The sequence below is a fragment of the Clarias gariepinus genome, chromosome 19 (assembly GCF_024256425.1).
Source record: "Clarias gariepinus isolate MV-2021 ecotype Netherlands chromosome 19, CGAR_prim_01v2, whole genome shotgun sequence".
Taxonomy (NCBI): Eukaryota; Metazoa; Chordata; class Actinopteri; order Siluriformes; family Clariidae; genus Clarias; species Clarias gariepinus.
The window spans coordinates 7634746-7655015 of record NC_071118.1 but is presented as its reverse complement, the minus strand read 5'-3'; the positions used below and the strand labels follow the sequence as shown (position 1 = coordinate 7655015).

At 39.5% G+C, this 20270-nt stretch overlaps 2 protein-coding genes across 2 annotated transcripts in view; both read right to left on the bottom strand.

The window, feature by feature from the left end:
* lcp2a (lymphocyte cytosolic protein 2a) overlaps window positions 1-11184 on the bottom strand; it is a 186053-nt gene extending 174869 nt beyond the window's left edge. The window contains exon 1 of the mRNA XM_053478160.1: window positions 11175-11184. The gene's annotated coding sequence lies outside the window, so the exon portion shown is untranslated. The remainder of the gene's footprint in view (window positions 1-11174) is intronic.
* On the bottom strand, window positions 5688-14696 carry pwwp2a (PWWP domain containing 2A). The gene is made up of 2 exons (XM_053478154.1): window positions 13732-14696; window positions 5688-9925 (listed from the first exon to the last, which is right to left on the bottom strand). Exons 1-2 carry the CDS (start codon window positions 14694-14696, stop codon window positions 8041-8043), a joined length of 2850 nt encoding a protein of 949 aa, XP_053334129.1. The 3' UTR covers window positions 5688-8040.
* Window positions 14697-20270: the final 5574 nt, after the last annotated feature.

The following is a 20270-nucleotide window of genomic DNA, read 5'->3' as shown; positions in this document are numbered from 1 at the left end:
TCCTGCGGTCTGGTGCTGACTGACGTCATCGAGTGCCTGACACATGCACAGAGGCAAAAAAAGTTGTATGAATTCCTATCTGCTCGTTCTCATTCAAGTTGCATAACCGCATATCAGATATGTATCTGGTCTAGGACCACATCTGAAAGTGATTTAGATCCGATATGAAAAATATTAGATTTGTGCATTCCACCCGCCTTAAAAAAAAAATTAGATCCGTCATACTAGTGTAAAAACATCTGAATTGACTCAGTAGAGGTCGGTAATATGAATGTAGCCTTTGACTCTAATAAAGACACCTCAAAGTATAAAGTTGATAACCATGAAAGAAAATAGACTAGTTTAATTATGTGACTGCATGAAAATTAGAACAGTATTAAACATTAACACTAATTTATTTTTATGTAATGTAATAGAATGCATTTTAAAAGGGAAAAAAAACAGGTGAGGGGAAATGTTTGCATGCTCCATTGTTTGTGATCGAAAAATATATATATTATATGGGTAACAGAATTATTTCTTGCCATATTAAAAGCCCACTTGCCCCTTTTAAATCAGGTAAAACCTGCTCTGACTTATTATCCATGATTTCTATCCCGATAGGAGTGGTCACATCCTGGATGACCCTGCCTTCATTTAAAGAGCGCTACAGCATGCAGAAAGGTTTGATAAAAAAGGGAACAATCAGATCAAAGAATCATAATCAAACACCTACATAGGGGTTTTTAAACAATGTCTTAGACTGAGCTCTTCACTGTGGTCTTTAAATCATCACTGGAGGAAATATCGTTTGGAAGAATGGTTAGACTTGAGATGTTCTGGAGGCTTGTGGTAGCCCATAGAGTGTTTGATTTTTCCCTTAAATTATTTAACCTTCTCTATATAATCTAAGGGGTTATACAGGCTGTAAATGCAAAATTTATTTACAATTACTGGCCACGTTATTAAGAACATAAAGTTCCTCCAATATTTTTATTAGAATAGAGTAGGACCTGATGTGGTCTTCTTTCATTGTAGCTGAAATGTCTCAAGGTTTTGAACGCTTTGAGATGCTTTTCCGCTCACCATGAATGTAAAGAGTGGTTATATGGCTTGCTGTAGACTTCCTGTTTAATTATTTCCTATTGATTGATCAACAGTTTGGGCAACCATAAACTTCCTTCCATAACAGACCATACCAAAAAAAACTATTACATTTTCTTCCATTCTGTGATTATGTAAGCGTTAACTAAAGGCTTTTAAAAAGGTGCCACATGATCAGCTGTTGGGATAATTGCATGCAATAGTCATACAAGGTGTTTCTAATAATGTGCTGGTAAGTGTACATTGTTTTAACACTTTGATGGGAAAGAAACGCTGTCGAATCGAACACACTGAATACACTCATTCTGTATAACGCTTATCCAGTCCAGGGTCACGGCAGGCCTGGATCCTATCTCAGGGGACTTGGGACGCTTGGCGGGAAACACTCTGGACAGGACGTCGGCCTATTGCAGGACACAAGCGTGCACACACACACACACACACACAATTTGGAAGGAATGTGGAAGGAAACCGGAGTACCCGGAGGCTAACCACTTCACCACTGTGCCGCCCACACTAAATAAATTCATAGCATAAATTCCTTTTTATTCATAATGTCACATATTTTCTTTAAACCATAAATGACAAGACAGTTTGTGCAGTGTATCATAAACTATAACTATCATATTTATATGCAGAAAAATCATTGCTTTATAAAAACAGGACACAGATGTTATTATGGAGGGATCAGATTTATTTTATTGTCCATTTCATAAAGAGATACATATAAAGTCATAACAAAATCTCTTTGCAAGCCCAGATCTGTCATTTCCATGTATGTTCACGAGTTGTCCGATTGTACTGAAACGCATAAGAAAATTCTCCGGAGGGAAAGAGAGGGGGAAAGTGTGTATCTGTGTGTGTGTATGAGAGAGAGAGAGAGAAAGTGATTCAGTTCCTCTTTCACGCTTTTGTCTTCATGCAGAGCTCTGAGGCATTAAATAAAGCCTGGCTGAAATCAAAGAGTACCGTGTATATAGCTTTCAGTACATCATGTATTCCAGGTCAACATTGACAGCTGTGCCTTTAGAAACCTTCTAAATCCATGTAAATGTAGAGTAAAATCCTGGCTGAGGAGAGGGAGGGATGGACACATGGACAAGTATTGGTCATGATAGCGAAAGGAGACACTCTTCATAAGCTTTCAGTGGCGGAAAGAATGGTAAGTTTAATTAGTCTGGGTTTAGATCAGGGACTGGGTTTTTCCCAAAGTTCAAGTCATTTTAACAGAAAGAGAGAGAGAGTTTAAAGTGATGCTCGCTCTCCCACTGAACAGCGATCCTTGTGCTGTGACGTCTGCAGAAAGCTCATACAAGATTGTTGAGCTATTTGTGTTGCTAATGCTAAATGGCTCATTTTTTCCAGATCCTAACATAAGTTATAACAAACAAACAAAAAAAAAAAGATCACTAAAAAACGATGGCCGTTCAAGTCAAACTGGGATTTGTTTTATGTAAAGTGTATGTAAAGTGTATTCACATTTACAGAAGACTTCAAGAACATCACGGTGATGAGACTCGTACCCGCAGTACAACGTTTTAACGGTGCAAACATTTTAAAGATGGCTGTATATGGCTGTATATACGATCGTCTGCATGAAGCGCCTTATCCTTGAAAATCGACGGATGAGAGAAGAAGACGCATCTGTCTGTGGGAACTGTAGCCACGATCATTTACAACCACCACAGCTGAGAGTTATTGCTACATAGCCATTTCCACATGTTCGGGAGTTCCTGGGAGGCCAGTGTCTTAGATTTAAACCAGGCAGTCCGATCATGGCTGAGAAAACTTTCTAACTTGCTGGTATCCGAGCACTAATGGAACACTGGGATAAGTGTATTAATGTAGCAGGGGATTATATAGGGAAATAAACCAATGAGAGTTTTTACTCTCATTGCGGTTTGACTTGAACGCACCTCGTAATTGAGTATTTTCTTAACTTCTGCAGAAGTGAGTTTTATTTTCACTACTGAGCTGTAGCACTTCATTTTGTCTCTGTTTTAAAGCTCAGACTTCCTCCTCCCTTCATACAAAAAAAAGAAAAAACGCACGAGGAACATTTCTGAAGGAAACACTGGCGTTTATTCATCACCTCCGAACAGCAATCTCTCCCCAGAGCTCTGCAAGTGTCCTCTGAAGCATAGCACATGCAATATTTATTGCATTTCACATAGAAAAGGTTTCCATCATTTCCAAATGAATTCTTCATTCTTCTTTTCATTAGAGACATACATACACTCAAAAACCCCTGCGTCCACCCTAACGCCCGGACACCACTTTTATAATTTATGACAGTAAAAAAACAAAAAGACGAAACAAAAAACAACTCTGTGCCGTCCAGTATTGCAGACGTCCTTACTCAAACATGCTGTGACTGTGAATGTGCACAGGAGAAAAAAGGAGCCAAAACAATCGAGCAGGATCAGCATGATTGTTTGAGCAGGAGGTGGACAGTCTTAAATTCACTATTATAAATATATAATTATTCTTAAATAAAAAATATTTGTTTTCCATTACACCTGGTTCTCTCTTTGAGGACTGCTTCCTATCCTGCTGGCTCTCGACCAATGGCAGTGTCCCGGGTAACAGACCAATCAGCATCCCTTCACTGTTGCAGCACTGTAAGAGAGCAGAGAGAACAACAGGTCAGACGCTTGGTAGGGAGGCAACACTGCGGGTTCATTTGATGAAATACACAAGCACTCCCTTTTAATTCAAAATAGAAAAAGAATTCCTTCTCATGCACAGACAGAATGTACAGGATCTGGATCCATCTTCCAAAATCGATCTAAAAATATAAATCCTCAAACTGGGTTTCTCCGACTTACACACAGAATACGAAAACTGCCAAGTGGCGCCGTGTCCGGTTTCATTTTATCTTATATAGTTAGTGTTAATGTAATTTTGGGTTTGAAATGAAAAGAAAATCATTAATATTCATAAAAAAAATTATAATAATAATAAAGAAAAACATCAATGAAGTCTTTGTCAGAGTCTAAGAAAACCCTCAAAAAGAATTCATAAGTCTATTTCATGTATCCTTTGATTATCCAGAACATCAGAACACAGTTATTGGAGTAATACCTCTTTTTATTTCTCTATCCCAGTCTTTCACTAGTGCTTGGATGCTTGGATACCATCAATGAAGAACGTTTTTTTCACTACGCCGAGCCATGATCGAACCACCTGCTTTACGGCTGAAACACCTGGCCTCCCAGGAACTGATGGCTTAAGCAGATGGAAATACTTAAGAGTGAAATCAGCACTGCATGGTGATGTGGCAATAACTACCAGCCGAGTTCTTGTAATGTGCAAGTGGTGCATGAGGTTCTGCATTGTCTAAAGTCTAAAGTCCCGGTTTGACTTGAACGCACTTTAAACATGTAGTAAAATTTTTTTGTTGTTGTTTTGTTTCTGCTTGCAAACGTGAGTAAGGAGCCAGTTTAACAAAAAACAGCCACTATAACTAAAACAGGGTTACGTTTTTTTTCTACAATTTTAAAACTTACTTTGCTGCTTCACACAAAAAGAACACATTGCACACAAACTCTGCAGCTGTGAGCTTGATGCTCTTATAATTATACATAATGTGACAAAGTATATTAGATTTGTGGATCATAAGTAAACTGTCAATTTGATTCAATTAAGTTGTTTGGCACTGCAATTTTTTATTTGCTTAAATTCAATAGTACTTAAGTTTACTGCCTGATCAAGTTTGTATCAAGGTTTTTTTTTTAAGTATTAAAACTATTAAAAGCATAAAATAAACACTGGGACTATTGTTGACTGATTAATTGTCTTGTAAAATGCATTTCCCCCTCTGCCAATCTTCTGCTCCACACTCCAGTCCAGTAGGTGGTGGTATTGCACCAAACCACCTAAAAAATCAAAAGAAGAGGACGTGATACATAGAGCACAAGCAATTTGTATTTTCTGCAAACGCTGTGGTATATATATATATATATATATTATTTTTTTTTTTTATCCAACTTTTTTTTAAACTATTAAGCATTTGCAAATTATTTTTTGGTAAAAAAAAATATATATATTTTAATTATAAAAGCGTAAAATTATTTTGAATAATCGATTGAGAAAAAAAAAGATGGACTAAATTGCAAAATCCATTAAATCACACATTTTACAGAGTAAAAGGTTTTCCCAGGCCTCCACACATATTTATGACAAATGTCCTTGATTATGCCTCAATCACTTAATAAACTTAAGCAACATATAAATGTTCTAAACTGCAAACTGACAAAGCCGACGCAATTTCAAAACTTTAAATAATTAGGTTTGAACTACAGACAATAACTCAGTCAAAACATAACATTTAAATCCGACATGCAATCTTAGCACATTTGTTCTGTTCTAACCTTTACTCATCTGTTTGCAGGTGAGAAAATAAACTTTTATTTGCACACAATATTTTCCTGATAACAGCTCTACTTCATTATTCTGAAGTTTGACAATAGTAGCCTTTTTTTTCATTTAGGAGTAATGTATGTTAAGTGTTACAGAGTTGTGACTAATCTCGTCTATGGCTTTAGAGGTATTTTAGATGAAATGCATTAGTCAGGGAAGATACAAAAAAATAATGACAACTAGGTAAAATTCTTGAAGTTCACATTTTATTTATATACTCTTAAAACATCAGAAAACATGTACACAATATCTTCCACTGTAATTTTTTTTCAATTGTTTTACAGCATTCTCTGACCTGCAAACAGATAGAAATAATAAATGTAAAAAATAAAGAGATCGAAATGAAACAAAGCCAACCACCGAAAATAAATACCATTTTGCTCTGATTTCGACAAATAAACGTCAGTCAGTCAGTCAGTCAGTGTGGTCTACCAAGCAAAGTGTTTCCTCTTTTTTTTTTTTGCGATCAAGCTCCCGATCTCTGTCTACTTGCGTACTTGTGAAGACCAGGCTCTCCTACAGTAAATCCCTTCTCAGGTGGAGAAAAATACAGTTCAGAATGCTAGTGTAAGTGTAGGACAAACAGAGATACAGAGAAATTACACATTTCCTCTTTAACAAAACTTGCTTCATACAAATTTAAACCCTTTGTTCTCAGGTATGAAATGTTCTCAGGATGCCGTATCATCACCCCATTCTTCAGGTAAAATACATGTTGAATACTGTATATGTATTTATATCTATATACACTATTGTGTATCTCACATGTTCAGCCCTGTGATCCAAAAAAAAAAAAAAAAAAAAAAAAAAAGGGTGACACTATGACACTATGAAAAATAAAGTTCAGGCACAACAACAACAAAAAAAACACTATTTAAAACATTCCTCCAAGAGACAAAACACTAAAATCAGAAAGAAAGAAAAAATTGTTGAACTAGCAAGCCAACAATATAAAAAAAAAAGAAAAAGAAAAGAACTTTAACTTAATAATGATTAAACATATTATATTTAGGTATCGGAACTGCTGTCTTGTGCTTCAGTGCGCTAGTTTTCAGCAAGACAGTTTAATAACAGTCTTCTCTTAACGGTATAATGCAACTTTATGAATTTTAATGCTCGATTGTAACAAAGCGTGCTCATGATGAAGCACAACCATAAATAACGGATGAACAAAAAGAAACTACCACGGCCACGCGAGAGCGAAAGGACATCAACATCTGAAAAAAATATTTCAGATATCGATATAAATGTCAGAGAGAGTGGAAGACGAACACATGGAAAAGGAAGGAGGAGAGAAAGAAGATGCGAGATGGTGTCAAGCGGAGAAGAACATTGGAGAAGAGAAGAGCTGTGAAGTGGGTGAGAGGATGAAGGAGAAGTGAAGCGAGCAGATGCAGCTGTGAGGGTGGGAATCAGGGCTGCTCACTTCGACTGGCACGTCTGCTTCAGGTTTTATCTGTTAAAGTGATAAACAGGGCCTCTGCTCACTCCGCTCTCTGGCACTTGAGGCGGCTTTGGCTTGTACGCACCTCCGACAAAACCTCAGCTAAACTGCCTGCGAAGCCACCGCTGGCCAAGAACCGCACCCAGATCGAGACTCCTCTCTTCTCCTCAGACTGAGGATCCAGCATCTGATTAAATCTGATTATAAAGGAGGAGCAGCACCAGGCAAGTCTCTTCATCTACCTGAGTTAGAGACTTTGTACCCACCAGGGTCCTTTTTCACATTTTTACTGTCTTTCTTTCTTATGCACGGGCCTTAAGGTGTTGTGTCGTTCAGTTTTACAGCGAGTGTTAAAGTTAGAGACGTCTTTTGCAGAGTGGGTCGAACTCAACATGACCACTAAATCGCATTCATCAAAGCCCACAGTGCCTCCTTTCAACACACCCACAAGGAAGCTATAAACTAGGAACAACAGAGATGCCTTTAATCTGTCTGGGTCTGGATTAACATTCACATCTCCCTGAAATGTCCTTTAAGCAATAAAACCATTTATCCTGTCTAAGTCCAATTCAATAAATACTATTTAAAAGACTAGGAATAATAACATTAATAATAAAAAATAATACCATTTTTTTTGCACCAACGGACTCTTTTACTATATGACACTAAGCAAATTAGTGATCTGGGAAGGAAAAAGGGGCTTAATTATGCACTTATACAGTAATATACTGATGTTAAAATATCAAATGATAGATTCCATATGGCATAAAGAAAGTTAAATTATACATGAAAAAAATTCATCACATGAAACATGACAACCGTTTCCTATCATCATTATCATTATTATTATTATTATTATTATGATTAAGCATCTCTGTCAACTTCCAACGACATTCGGCTCCTTAGACGCCCTAATTTCTTTTTCCATGAAAATAAGCGAGTCCTGTTGACTGGCCTGAAACTTTTTTTATGCTTCTCTCTGGAAGGTGGCTGGGTACGGTAAGGGGTAACGAGTGTATTCTTTCTTTTTTTAAAAGGGCTATGGGGCAAAAGCCATGCCTGCTTTGCCTACTTTTCAAAGGCACACAGACTCACGTCTCAAACTGAGTTAGCAAGGCGCGAACCTCAGGAGTGAGCTGTTTGGCAGCCTTGGCGGCCTCTGTGATGGCTTTACGATACAGGCCCTTTCTCTTCTTGTCAAAGCGGGACTGGAAGTTTTCGAGAAAGGGAGCAAGTTGAGTAATTGCCAGGAAGGAAGTGGTAGGTGACCCAAACCAGGAGACACGGGCCTCCTGCCTGACTAAAAGCCCGTTATCTTTGCGGCTCACTGTGATAGCTAAGATGCGGGCAGGCCACCAAGGGAAGCCAAGTATTTTAGCCCACACAATGTCCCCTACACAAATGTTCCTGCCATCCAGAGCAACACACTTTGAGACATTTTTGGAAAAAACTGCAGCTTTGAGGGATTTACTGCGCTTTTTTGAATCCTTGGGAGCAGAGGCAGAGGCAGGGACATAAGTGGAAGATGTGCCAGGGGCAGAGGCAGATCGAAAATCGCCAGACGGAGGGAAGTCAAGGGCCTCGGTCGAGCTACACTCTGAGTTTGATGACTTTAAGTCATCTGCACTATCGACGCTGCACATGGAGGTACTAGAGGAGTCAGGCTGCCTGGGTTTCAGGGTCATGTATACCACCAGGTTGCCAGCCTTGCTACCGCGCATCTCCTGCCCCTGTTCCTCTGGCTCAGGCTGTGGTTTGCTGTGGTCCGTAGGTGGCTGGGAGAGTGGTTGGGGTTTGGGTCGCACCTGCCTCAATGGGGATTCCAGCTCTCTGTCTGGGCCCTGGGGCTCTGCAACGGCAGTGGCCTGGCCTGTGGAGCGTGTGGAGGTGCAGCGAGGAGAAGCTAGTTTAGGCAGCGTTAAACGCCCTCCTCCCGGCACTTTCTCCAAGCAAGGTGGCTTACATGAAGAAGAATCATTTTCTTCATTACGGTACCTTTGAGGCTTGATGCGCATCCTGGGTGGCAGCGGGTTGGACATGCCTGGTCCTCCTCCACTAATCTGCTGCAGTCGTCGGGTGAAGTGGACCTTCTGGTGTGACTCCTGAAGAGCCGCGGCCCTCGTCATGGCCTTCGTGTTACCACTGCTGCCGGTGACCGATTCCCTTTGTCGCTTCTGTGCTTTGGCCATCTTCAACACTTCACGTGCTTTCGAGTGGTCAACGTTTTTGCTCTGCAGCACTTTCTTGGCACCAAGCTGGACTCGGGAAGTGGCTGAGGCCGGTGCTGCAGCGGACACTCCTTTAATCACTCGACTCCCTGCAGCTGTTCCCTTCACGTGGCTCTGGGCCAGAGAGGATGGGGTTGAAGAAGTGACCCGTATCGCTGCAGCTTGCCGCTTGGACACGTCGGCCGAGCGGCTCCTGTCCTCTGAGCGTGCCTCGTTGCGAGCTCGCTTCCCAGCACCCGGAGCTGTGCTCTCGTTGCGCCGACGCTTTGCATCATCACTCCGGCAGTCTGATATAGGTCCTCTGCGCGTTTCGCGCTTGTCCCCTTGTACCACAGCCCCTTTGCATTTATCACATAGCACTTGTCTCGGTCGAAGCTTGATGGCATTCATAATAGAGGTGGGCTCCTCTCTGTATAGCCTGCGCTTTGGCCGTTTGATCTTGCGAGGTGGAGGCTGAGGTAACGACTGGTTGTAGGTGTCCCTGATGAACAGCGGAGGCGGATAAGGAGCCCCCTCCTGAAACAAAGGCGGGGGTTTTACGGTCCATGGGTTGGGCTCAGGGTTAGGACTAGGTTGAGCCACTGAAGACCCCTGCACAGGTTCCTCTGAAAGGATGTCAGGAGTTCCTTGAGCAACTCCTTTCTCAGTCTCTGACTGGAATGCCTCCGCCTTAAGCTGCATAGATTCTGGTTTGTCCTTGTACTCTCTCTTGGGAAACACAGATATCGGAATTCCAAAGGGTCCAAATCTGAGGACAGAGAGTGGAAACATGTAAATATTTAAAACATGAATTCAGAAAACATTTCATCTCAATTATATTCTGAATATCTTCAGAGAATTTGTTTCTTGTTTACCATCTAAAATCTTCACAAATCTTATATTATTTTATGATTGCAGCCATTGATTTCACACAGAAGATACCTGAATTCTCATTTTATAAATACCACAATTCAATGTTGAATTTTGTTCCTGATTTTGATTAAACAAACATTGTCATAATCAAAATTGTAAATCAAAAGATGTATATCTTAGCCTTATTCAACAGTTTCACAACTGAATGTACTATGAGTAATCAAATGTAGCACATTCCGTATATTAGTTGACCAGCTTTCCGCCGGTGCTGGTGTAATCATACACCAGTACCATGAGTAACGAGTAGGAGTGTAATAAGTGGAGTTGAGTTTGGAGTAAAAGGGCAGATCGGAGGCTTTCAACGCAGGAGGCGCGTTTATGTTACACTACTCTGAAGCTCATGTATTCGGTACAGAATCGTTTATATCTGATGCTGAGCCGTGGATCGCCAGTCAAAAAAAGCCAATTCTGGTCACTGGTCGATCGACTGCTGCATCTCTATTATAAATGTAAAAATGTTGTTGTTTTTTTTTTTTTATAAATTTCGGCATCAGTGTGGTGAAACATGAATCGGCACACAAAAGAATCGCGATTCATAAATGAATCGATTTTTCCCTGTCTTTAGAAGACAGTGGCTAAAAGCAGCAAAGACTCACAAACTCGTGCAAACTCAGGACATTAAATACCTACAAAATGTTCACTGCTGTTTAGTTCATGTATGTGTTTGTCCAATGCACCTTCATTAATTATATACATAAACAAACATTCTTGACTTCAATGTGGATAATTTGTTGCTTCTGATGTTCAAATTGTGAAAAACTAAACAAAACAGGAATAAATCCCCAAAACAGCTAAAGGATGAAGGAATTATGTCTGTTTTTGTTCTGTTGTTTGTTGAAGGATTGTGTAATAAGTGCCATCCATGTCACACTATTTTAATTGTGCAATGAAATTCTGTGATGCTTTTTTTAAGCTTTGCAGAAATCAAGAATCTGGTAGGAGAAGAAACTTTACGTGTCACACGTCTGTGAATAAAACACACAGCTTGCAGTTTTTCTTTCAGAAATGAATTAAAAGATCAAGTGCTTTTGAGATGAGATCTAACAAACTTAAGGGGAACCGAGGCCAAAAATGCAAATGAAGATCTCCTTCGACCTGCTTCTGACTAAATATGGCCAGCACATCATTTCAAAGCTATGATGCAGAACGGCTGGGACTGAGTGCACGAAACTTTCTAGCACAGGGTGTGAGGAAGCAAAAAATGATGATTACACTGTATATTAATCACTTATAAACTATGCATTACCAGGTAAATGAAGTGTCATATAGAATTAAATCTCCTTTAACAGGAAAACTCCAATGCCCCTTAGAGGCACTCACTTAGAGGTATACATTTTCCTCGTGGGTTACCAAGAGATACGTTCATTAACTAATGTACAAATATAACTGGAGCAGTAGGTGCTATATTACTGTACACTCTCTGCTTGTAACTTGGGTGGCCATATGGCATGTCTTATCAGGACTGGAGGAAATTGTTTGGCCAGTTACTGTAAAAAAAAAAAAATTTTTTAAAAAAAAGAAAGAAAGCTTACAGACGACAGACGGCTAGAACACGACACAACTCTCTGTAAAGAAGTGACATTTCATATCTAGTGCCAATTTTCGAAAACATCTAGGGGTGTTTACTTTCACACTGGCGTTGGCGTGCGGTGCTAGAGTGGTAAAGATTTGGATTTGCAACCCAAGTATGTATCCAACCCAAGAACGTTTTCTTTACACATTATGAACGTGCAGCATATTTACTTACAATTATTTATTTCCATTAGCAGCAAATTACTAGTTGATTGCTGATTGTTAACAATTTATATTATACAGAAAGCGAGATGGTACGAAAGTAGAATTAGGTTTCATCTACTACCCAGATCGAATACCTGCATCAGTGTGTATTAACTAATGACCTACCCTTTTTGGCCACTTTAATAGAAACAACTGTTCATCCATGGAATTATTCATGATGCGGCAGTACGTTAACTCTTGCTGACACAGATGAAAGGCTCAAGTTATGCAACGACCAAAAAAAAAAAAAGAAAAAAGGTCTAGTTTGCATATTTCAGAAAGTGCTGATAGGAGACAGGTTGGGGATTAATATAAATAACCATTCTAACACCAATGAGCATAAAACCATTTCAGAATAATCATCTCATCAGGTCACATTTTAAGATTGGCGGACTAGAGCATGTCCGATTGCAGTGTGCTTTAAGCTTTGCCTGCTCTACATCCAAGTTTAGTTCCAGGGTCTTTTTCAACATATCTCCAATTTAACAAAACATTAAGCTGTTGAATAACCATATATTTACGCTCAGAAGGCTGAGCAACAAACGTGAAGTGACTACTTTATAAAACTCTCCTTTCAGAAACATTACTAAAGTGTACAATTTACACAAAACAAATTAGTGACGTTTTATATCATTCATGCATGGACTCATTTATACCCACACATTTCACAAGGGGTCTTAGAATAGTAAAGGGTTCTTAGCTTTCTAAAAGATTTCTCTGAAAAGAAAGCAAGTTGATATTCAGGACAGAACTTTTAATCGATATTACGCAAACCTTTAGGGGTCCACATTTCATTTTTGTTAAAGCATGTGGTGCTCATTCCTGCGAGAACCTCACCAGCTGGAGTTCACTTATATTAAATATTAATATCTAGGACAAACCCACAGATTTACCCATTAGGTCAAACACACATGTATGTTTAGTGACCAGTTAGAGCATATTTAAATTATTGTTTTTCAATGGCGGAACTGGGATTTCTAGTATAAAACTAGTTAACCTATAACTTTGATATTATTATTATTACTTTTTTGTTGTTATAAAATATGAGAGATGTAATTAACGTTCAGTTAAATTTGTCAGGGCGTATTATATTATATTAAGAATCACATTTTCATCTTGACAATTCCAGGCTCCTGCAGATCTCTTCAAGATATTAAAATGCTAAACAAAAAAAAACAAAAAATTATAAGACTATCCATATGGTTTTCACAATTTTTAAATATGAATTCTTTCCCCAGATATGAAAATGATGTCCTCAAAACTCCTCTTTTTCCAGTCTTTGTGTAATTGCATTTTGAAAGCCAATTTTACTCATGAGGCATAAGCCTCTATTTGCGAAATATTAATCAAATATCAGTGTAAACATGCCTCAATCGTTTATGAGATTACCAGGTTAGGGAAAACTCAGGATGTCATTTAGCTTTTTTTTTTTTTTATACATTAATATCAAATATCTGAGTCTGATATCTTAGACGATACATGATAGTGATCCGGTTTTCACAGACTCATAAGTTACATGCGTAAGGATGATCTGCTTTAAGTGACTGTGTGTACTCATGTCATGCGCATGATGGTGCCACAAATTCACAGGACATCTGTGATGTCTAATCTGACCTGTTAAATCATTCCAGGTTAATATCAGCCTGACGTCAATACTCAGGTACCAGATCAGTGCATTTCTACATGTTAATTAGATAATTAGTGCATAATACAACCACTAAACATGTTAATGGTGCCATGTGTAGTGGGTGGAGCTTTATCCGGACCACCCCAAAAGGTAAACAAGGATTTCTGACAATGCCACTCAGGACAGGGGAGGACAGGGGAGGACAGGGGAGGACGCACAAGCCATGATCAGGTGTTTACCTTTTGGAAAGGTCCATGAGGACCCCGGAGAAGATCTTCTCGCCTAAACGAAACGAAACAACAAGTGCATCGTCGATGATGTGATCGAGTGAGACCCGAACCTCGGAACCAGGCACGAGCCCGCAGATCTGCTCGGGCTGTCTGTCCACAGTTTCTGCACACACTTTGTGCTCGGGCTCGGGGCTCACAGCCGGGTCACACACGCCTGAACTCGCATCCTCCGGCTCCGGGGGGGAGTGAGGCTGATCGCTCCCTGCTGGAAGTTGCACAGTTGAGTCTTTACTCGAGATGTTGGAAGAGTCACTGGTGCAGTCTCTCGGCGAGGTCTCCTCTGATGAAGCGGACTGCGGCTCGGGAGACTGGGGGCGTGCAGGGGAAGCATCCTGTGCAGGTTCGCAGTCGGAGCAGGGAGCAGCATCACCACCGTCTGCAGCTTCGGGCTCGGAGATTGTCTCAGGCTCCAGATCAGCAGGACGCACCGGTTCGGGATCACCGTGTGCCGGCTCAGTCACGGTGTCCGCTCGAGCGGGGAACGAACGCGAGGACGGTTCAGGATGTGAACCGGAGCAGGGCGGAGAGCAGGCTCGTGCAGGACTGACCTCGTTATTCACAGCCGGTGCGTTTGGAGGAAACGACTCGTCCGCGCGCACCTCTGCGGCCCCGGTGTCGTTATGCGTGCACTCCGTGTGCACGCGCTCGTCCGAGTCGCTGTGTCCATCCTCGAGCGCGTTTCCCGCGAGTCTCAAGTCCGGCCTTCTCATTTCCATCCGGACCTGACTGCATTCCTGAACTGCATCCACACTCTCAGCCTGGTGACACCGCTCCATTTTCGGGTCGAAGCCCGACGCAGAGTCAGGCTCTAAGCCGGCCGCATGCTCGCCGGGCTCCGCTGCGTACTCGAGCCCGTCCCCCCCTGTTGTTGTTGATGCAGCAGCAGCTCCTGGCTCCGCAGCCACGGCCGCCATTTTCTTTCCGCTTTGCAACTACTACTTGGCCCTCTCCTACTGATAAGCGGAGATCCCGCCCATTGGTCAACTAAGCGCACTAGCTATTGGTTAATAAAGCGCAATCCCTTCACTGAGTGGCTCAAATGCCTGCCATTCAAATGGATGTTCTGGAAACGCCAATGTGATTGGCTTCTGTTTTGTCAATATTGCTTCGCGCTGACAAGTTTGTAACCACAAGGGGCAGTGTTGAGTTGTGTGCACGTTGGACTCTTTGCAGCAGGGTACTTAAACTTTTTTTTTTTTTTTTTTCAGGGACCCTTTTAATTATAAAATAGATTTATATAAGAGAAGAAATATTTTGTCTGTACATTGGTCAGAACTCGCTCTTTCAATGATATATCTTTATGTTTCACACATTGGAGGACCCAAAACTAGTCTTTTACCAATGTCTGTCTGTCTGTCTGTCTGTATGTCTGTCCAGGGGACAGGGGATAAAAGGCCTGATTCAAACACCAGAATTGAATAGAAAACAGGTTTGGGCAAATACTTTTGTCGATATAGAAACAATATTAAAATGTGCACTATTATATTTTGTTGATTGATCAGACCCATGATGTTTTCTGGTGGAGAACTTTCTACTGCCAGAACACATCAGGTCCAACTTGACAAAATTTAGACCAACACGTTTTTGAGTTATTGAGCATGTGAGCAGTCAAACAGAATTATTAATAATAATAGATAAACAAATCTGACTACACAGACCTTGCTTTAGGAATCTTTTTTTTTTTTTTTTAGGTAACATAACTCCACTGCTTGTTAATCAAATAAAGAAATTCACATTGGCATTAAAATAAATAATATGATTTGATGCTTTTTTATCCTGTCCACAGGGTCGCGTGGGCCTGGAAGCCTGTTCCAGGAGACATAGGGCACCAGGCAGTATATGTATACCCTGGACAGGGTGCCCATCTATTGCAGGGCACATACACATACACACTGACACTCTCATTCACACACTACAGGAAATTTAGGAACACCAATTAGACTAATCTGCATGTCTTTGGACTGTGGGAGGAAACCCACCAAGCACAGGGAGAACAGGCAAACTACATGCACAAACCTAAAGCAGGATGGAACCCGGATCCTGGAAGACCAAGACGACAATGCTAACCCCTAAGCCACTGTGCAGCCATCCCAATAACGCAATGCTTTTTATTATATTTTGTCTATTGAAGAACAAAACTGAAGACATTAAAAATATGCAATAACCCATATGGAAGTATTGTAATTTAATTAATTAATTAGAGACGAACAGCAGTCTGTTATTACTTTAAGCCTTGAAGTTTGGTTTAGCTGAAAGATTGCAAGAACTTTGAATGTACAGTATCTTCAAGTGTATTTACAAAACAACATTAAACCCCAGGATGAACCTTGCTCCCAGGAGGACAGTGCCAGGAAACCAAGACTAACATCGGCTTTAGGGAATAAGTTCATTTAGAGTTACTAGTCTGAGAAATCAGCCTATATGGATTTTTTTTATGATGTGTTGTATAGTTTAATCTGGTAAACTATTTTACATATCATATCATAATAAACCACAATGATACCATGGTACGTCAGACATTGGCATGGTAGGCACTATAAGACTTTATAGAGTATTAGGGTCGGTATTAATATTCATATATATATATATACACACACACACATATACATAAGGGCGTTCGAGTCAACCTGGGACTAATTGTTCCCTTTATTCTATATATTTTTACATCATGATCAATCAAACTAGGGCTTTTTTTTTTGAGAATTCCCTGTTTTTGAATAATTTTCCTTTAATTGACTATTCTATTATAGTATTACCACATTATCTTTTGTTTCTCTGTTTACCTCATTACAATGTCTTATTGCTTCCACTATTCGTTCAAATTCTTAAAATAATGACCTTGATGAGCTGAAAAGGTTCTGTGTATGGATACTTCCATGTGCTCGGTCTGTTAAAAGGTAAGATTGAAAGAAAAGAGAGACAGGGAGCAAATGTACGAATGTAAGAGAGCAAGTGCAAAGTCATGAGCTCAAGATTTGCATAAGTTTCCCGTGTTGCAAAAGAATTTTAGCACAATATATTGATAGCTTATTTAAAAAACTGCTATTTAACAAGGCAATAGTCATTAATTTATAATATTACTTTCTACACTTTATTTGTTATACACTATGAAAACAATTATATATGCTGTTTTAAAAATTTAAGGAGTTTTTTTACTGCACAATACAGTGTTTGCAATAGAACCAAGTGACGATTGATACAAAATGTTCACTAAGCTATTAAAAAAGAAAAAATTGTCAAATTTACTTTAGTGACTTGTCCTCACTGCAGATTTCATCACAGTACATTTATTGTCAAACCTTAAAGAACACTTTGTATGACCGTGCTGTAAAAGTTTATGTTCCACTATAGTTTATGGGCATCAATTCTTTTTTGAGATCTGTGAAGGACGCTGGTTAAATAGTCATCCTGTAATCACGCCACTTAATTCTACCTTGGTCACATTTTGGAACAACCTAAGAAGACTCATATGTCGCTTAAAAGTTGAGGTCAATGACTTGTTGGCCATAAAACAGATAACATTCTATTAATCTGGTGTCCTTAAAGTCATACGTTAAACTAAATATATAAACATTTGATAGAAAATTTTTTTTTAGGTGTTTGCTGAACATGCCGTTCCAGAGTTTTCACTTTGCTCTTACAATAACCTTGACACTTCTCAGAAGGTTTTCCACCAGATTTTGGATCGTGGCTGTTGGGGTTTGCTCATTGAGCCACAAGAACATTAGTGAGGTTGGACACTGATGTTGGGTGAGCAGGCCAGGCACGTAGTCTGTGTTTCTTTTCATCCCGAAGGGGTTCAGTGGGATTAAGGTCAGGGTCACTCAAGTTTAACTGCAGCAACTGTGGCAAACCATGTCTTCATGGACTTCATGAACATGCTTGAGTTCCAGTGATGGAAATTAGTAATGCTATGACATACAAAGACATTCTATACAATTGTGTGCATCCAGGTTTGTGTAACACCTTGGACCATATTGTGCAACACTGAGGTTATAACTACTTAAAGCTTTTTTTTATTCATAAGCCATTTTTCTTTGCATGGGTTACACCGAACCATTCTCTAAATCTGCTGGTAAATTGTCCACTCCGTGCCGAATTTCAGTCACTTCAGAACGAGACTTCAATCTACAGTGCTATTAAAAAGTATTTGCCCCTTCCTGATTTTTTTTTTTTTTTGCATATTTGTAACACTTAAATGATTCAGTTCATCAAACTAAATTTAACATTACACAAATATAACATTTGCCAAAAAGTATCTTGATTCTCCCCAAGACTTCTGGGCCAATATTCTGTGGACTGATAAGACAAAAGTGGGACTGTTTAGAAGGTGTGCTCCGTGTTACGTCTGGCATAAAATTAACACAGTGTTTTGTAAAATAGCATCATACTAACAGTCAAACATGGTGGTGGTAGCGTGATGGTCTGATGGTCATTGTAGCTTCAGGACCTGGACAACTTACCATAATTGATGGAACTATGAATTCTGTGCTTTATCAGAAAATCCTGAAGGAGTATGTGCAGCCATCAGTTCATGACCACAAGCTCAAACACAATTGGGTTATGAAGCAGAAAAATGATCCAAAACACACCAGCAAGTCCATCTCTGAATGACTCAAACCAAAAAAAAAAAAAGTTTTGAATTGGCTTAATCAAAGTCAGGATTTATAATTCGATTAAGAGGCTGTGGAATGATCTTAAACTGGTTAAATCCTCTAATGTGGCGGAATTTAAACAATTCTGAAAATAAAAAGTGGCCCAAAATTCATCCACAGCGATGTTAAAGACTTAATGCCAGTTATCGCAAAAGTTTGGTTTCTGTTGTTGCCACCAAGGGTGGCACAATCAGTTATTAGGTTTAGGGATTTTTTAAAGGATTTTTTCCCCAAAATAAATGAATTCATCCTTTAAAAAAACTGCATTTTGTATTTACTTAGGTTATCTTAATATGTGTAATATTTAAATTTGTTTGATGATCGAAAAATTTTAAACGTGACAAATGAGCAAAGTAATAAACAAAAAAAGCAGGATGCAGGAAATATTTTTTTACATTACTGTACTTGAATGGTGTGAGATATACACTATATATACAAAACAGAATGACGGTATGACCTTTTCAACAATGACATGACTGTTAATGTTAATCTGTTCAAATGATGTAATTTCTGGCTCAAATAAAACAAAAACGGTCTTACCGCAGCACAAAGTGACCCTGATACAATTTGATGTTTCCTAGTAACGGATCTCAACCAACAATATGATTAGTGTGTTTCTTAAGTGGAGACAGAAATAGACAGCGAAAATATCACACATTAAATAATTGCAGTGGTGTTATAATGATATATTATTTAATACAGCAGTGATGAGGCCTGACTGTTTGAAGACGTCATTATGATGTAATTATTCCCTCCCTTTATGGTCATTCCCTCAGCATTACACAAGTGTTAAGAAAATAAAAACTTTATTGATCACATCAATTTGACAGATTTACAGTTATTGGGCACTAAAAAGAGAAACCTCTCATGCTTAACAAGAGCCTGTGTATCAGCCGGCTGCGCCACACAGCCAGATCTGTTCTGATGCCTTTGCACTGTTATTGCAACGTGTCCTCATTTGTGTTCAGCAAGTTAGCCTGATATTTCAGCATTAGATTAAATTTTTTCTCTATGTTTAACAATGTATAGTTTCGTATTTACGTGCCACCCAGCACTTTGAGCATGGGATATATATATATACAGTGGTGTGAAAAACTATTTGCCCCCTTCCTGATTTCTTATTCTTTTGCATGTTTGTCACACTTAAATGTTTCTGATCATCAAACACATTTAACTATTAGTCAAAGATAACACAAGTAAACACAAAATGCAGTTTTTAAATGATGGTTTTTATTATTTAGGGAGAAAAAAAATCCAAACTTACATGGCCCTGTGTGAAAAAGTAATTGCCCCCTGAACCTAATAACTGATTGGGCCACCCTTAGCAGCAATAACTGCAATCAAGTGTTTGCGATAACTTGCAACGAGTCTTTTACAGAGCTCTGGAGGAATTTTGGCCCACTCATCTTTGCAGAATTGTTGTAATTCAGCTTTATTTGAGAGTTTTCTAGCATGAACCGCCTTTTTAAGGTCATGCCACAACATCTCAATAGGATTCAGGTCAGGACTTTGACTGGGCCACTCCAAAGTCTTCATTTTGTTTTTCTTCAGCCATTCAGAGGTGGATTTGCTGGTGTGTTTTGGGTCATTGTCCTGCTGCAGCACCCAAGATCGCTTCAGCTTGAGTTGACGAACAGATGGCCGGACATTCTCCTTCAGGATTTTTTGGTAGACAGTAGAATTCATGGTTCCATCTATCACAGCAAGCCTTCCAGGTCCTGAAGCAGCAAAACAACCCCAGACCATCACACTACCACCACCATATTTTACTGTTGGTATGATGTTCTTTTTCTGAAATGCTGTGTTACTTTTACACCAGATGTAACGGGACAC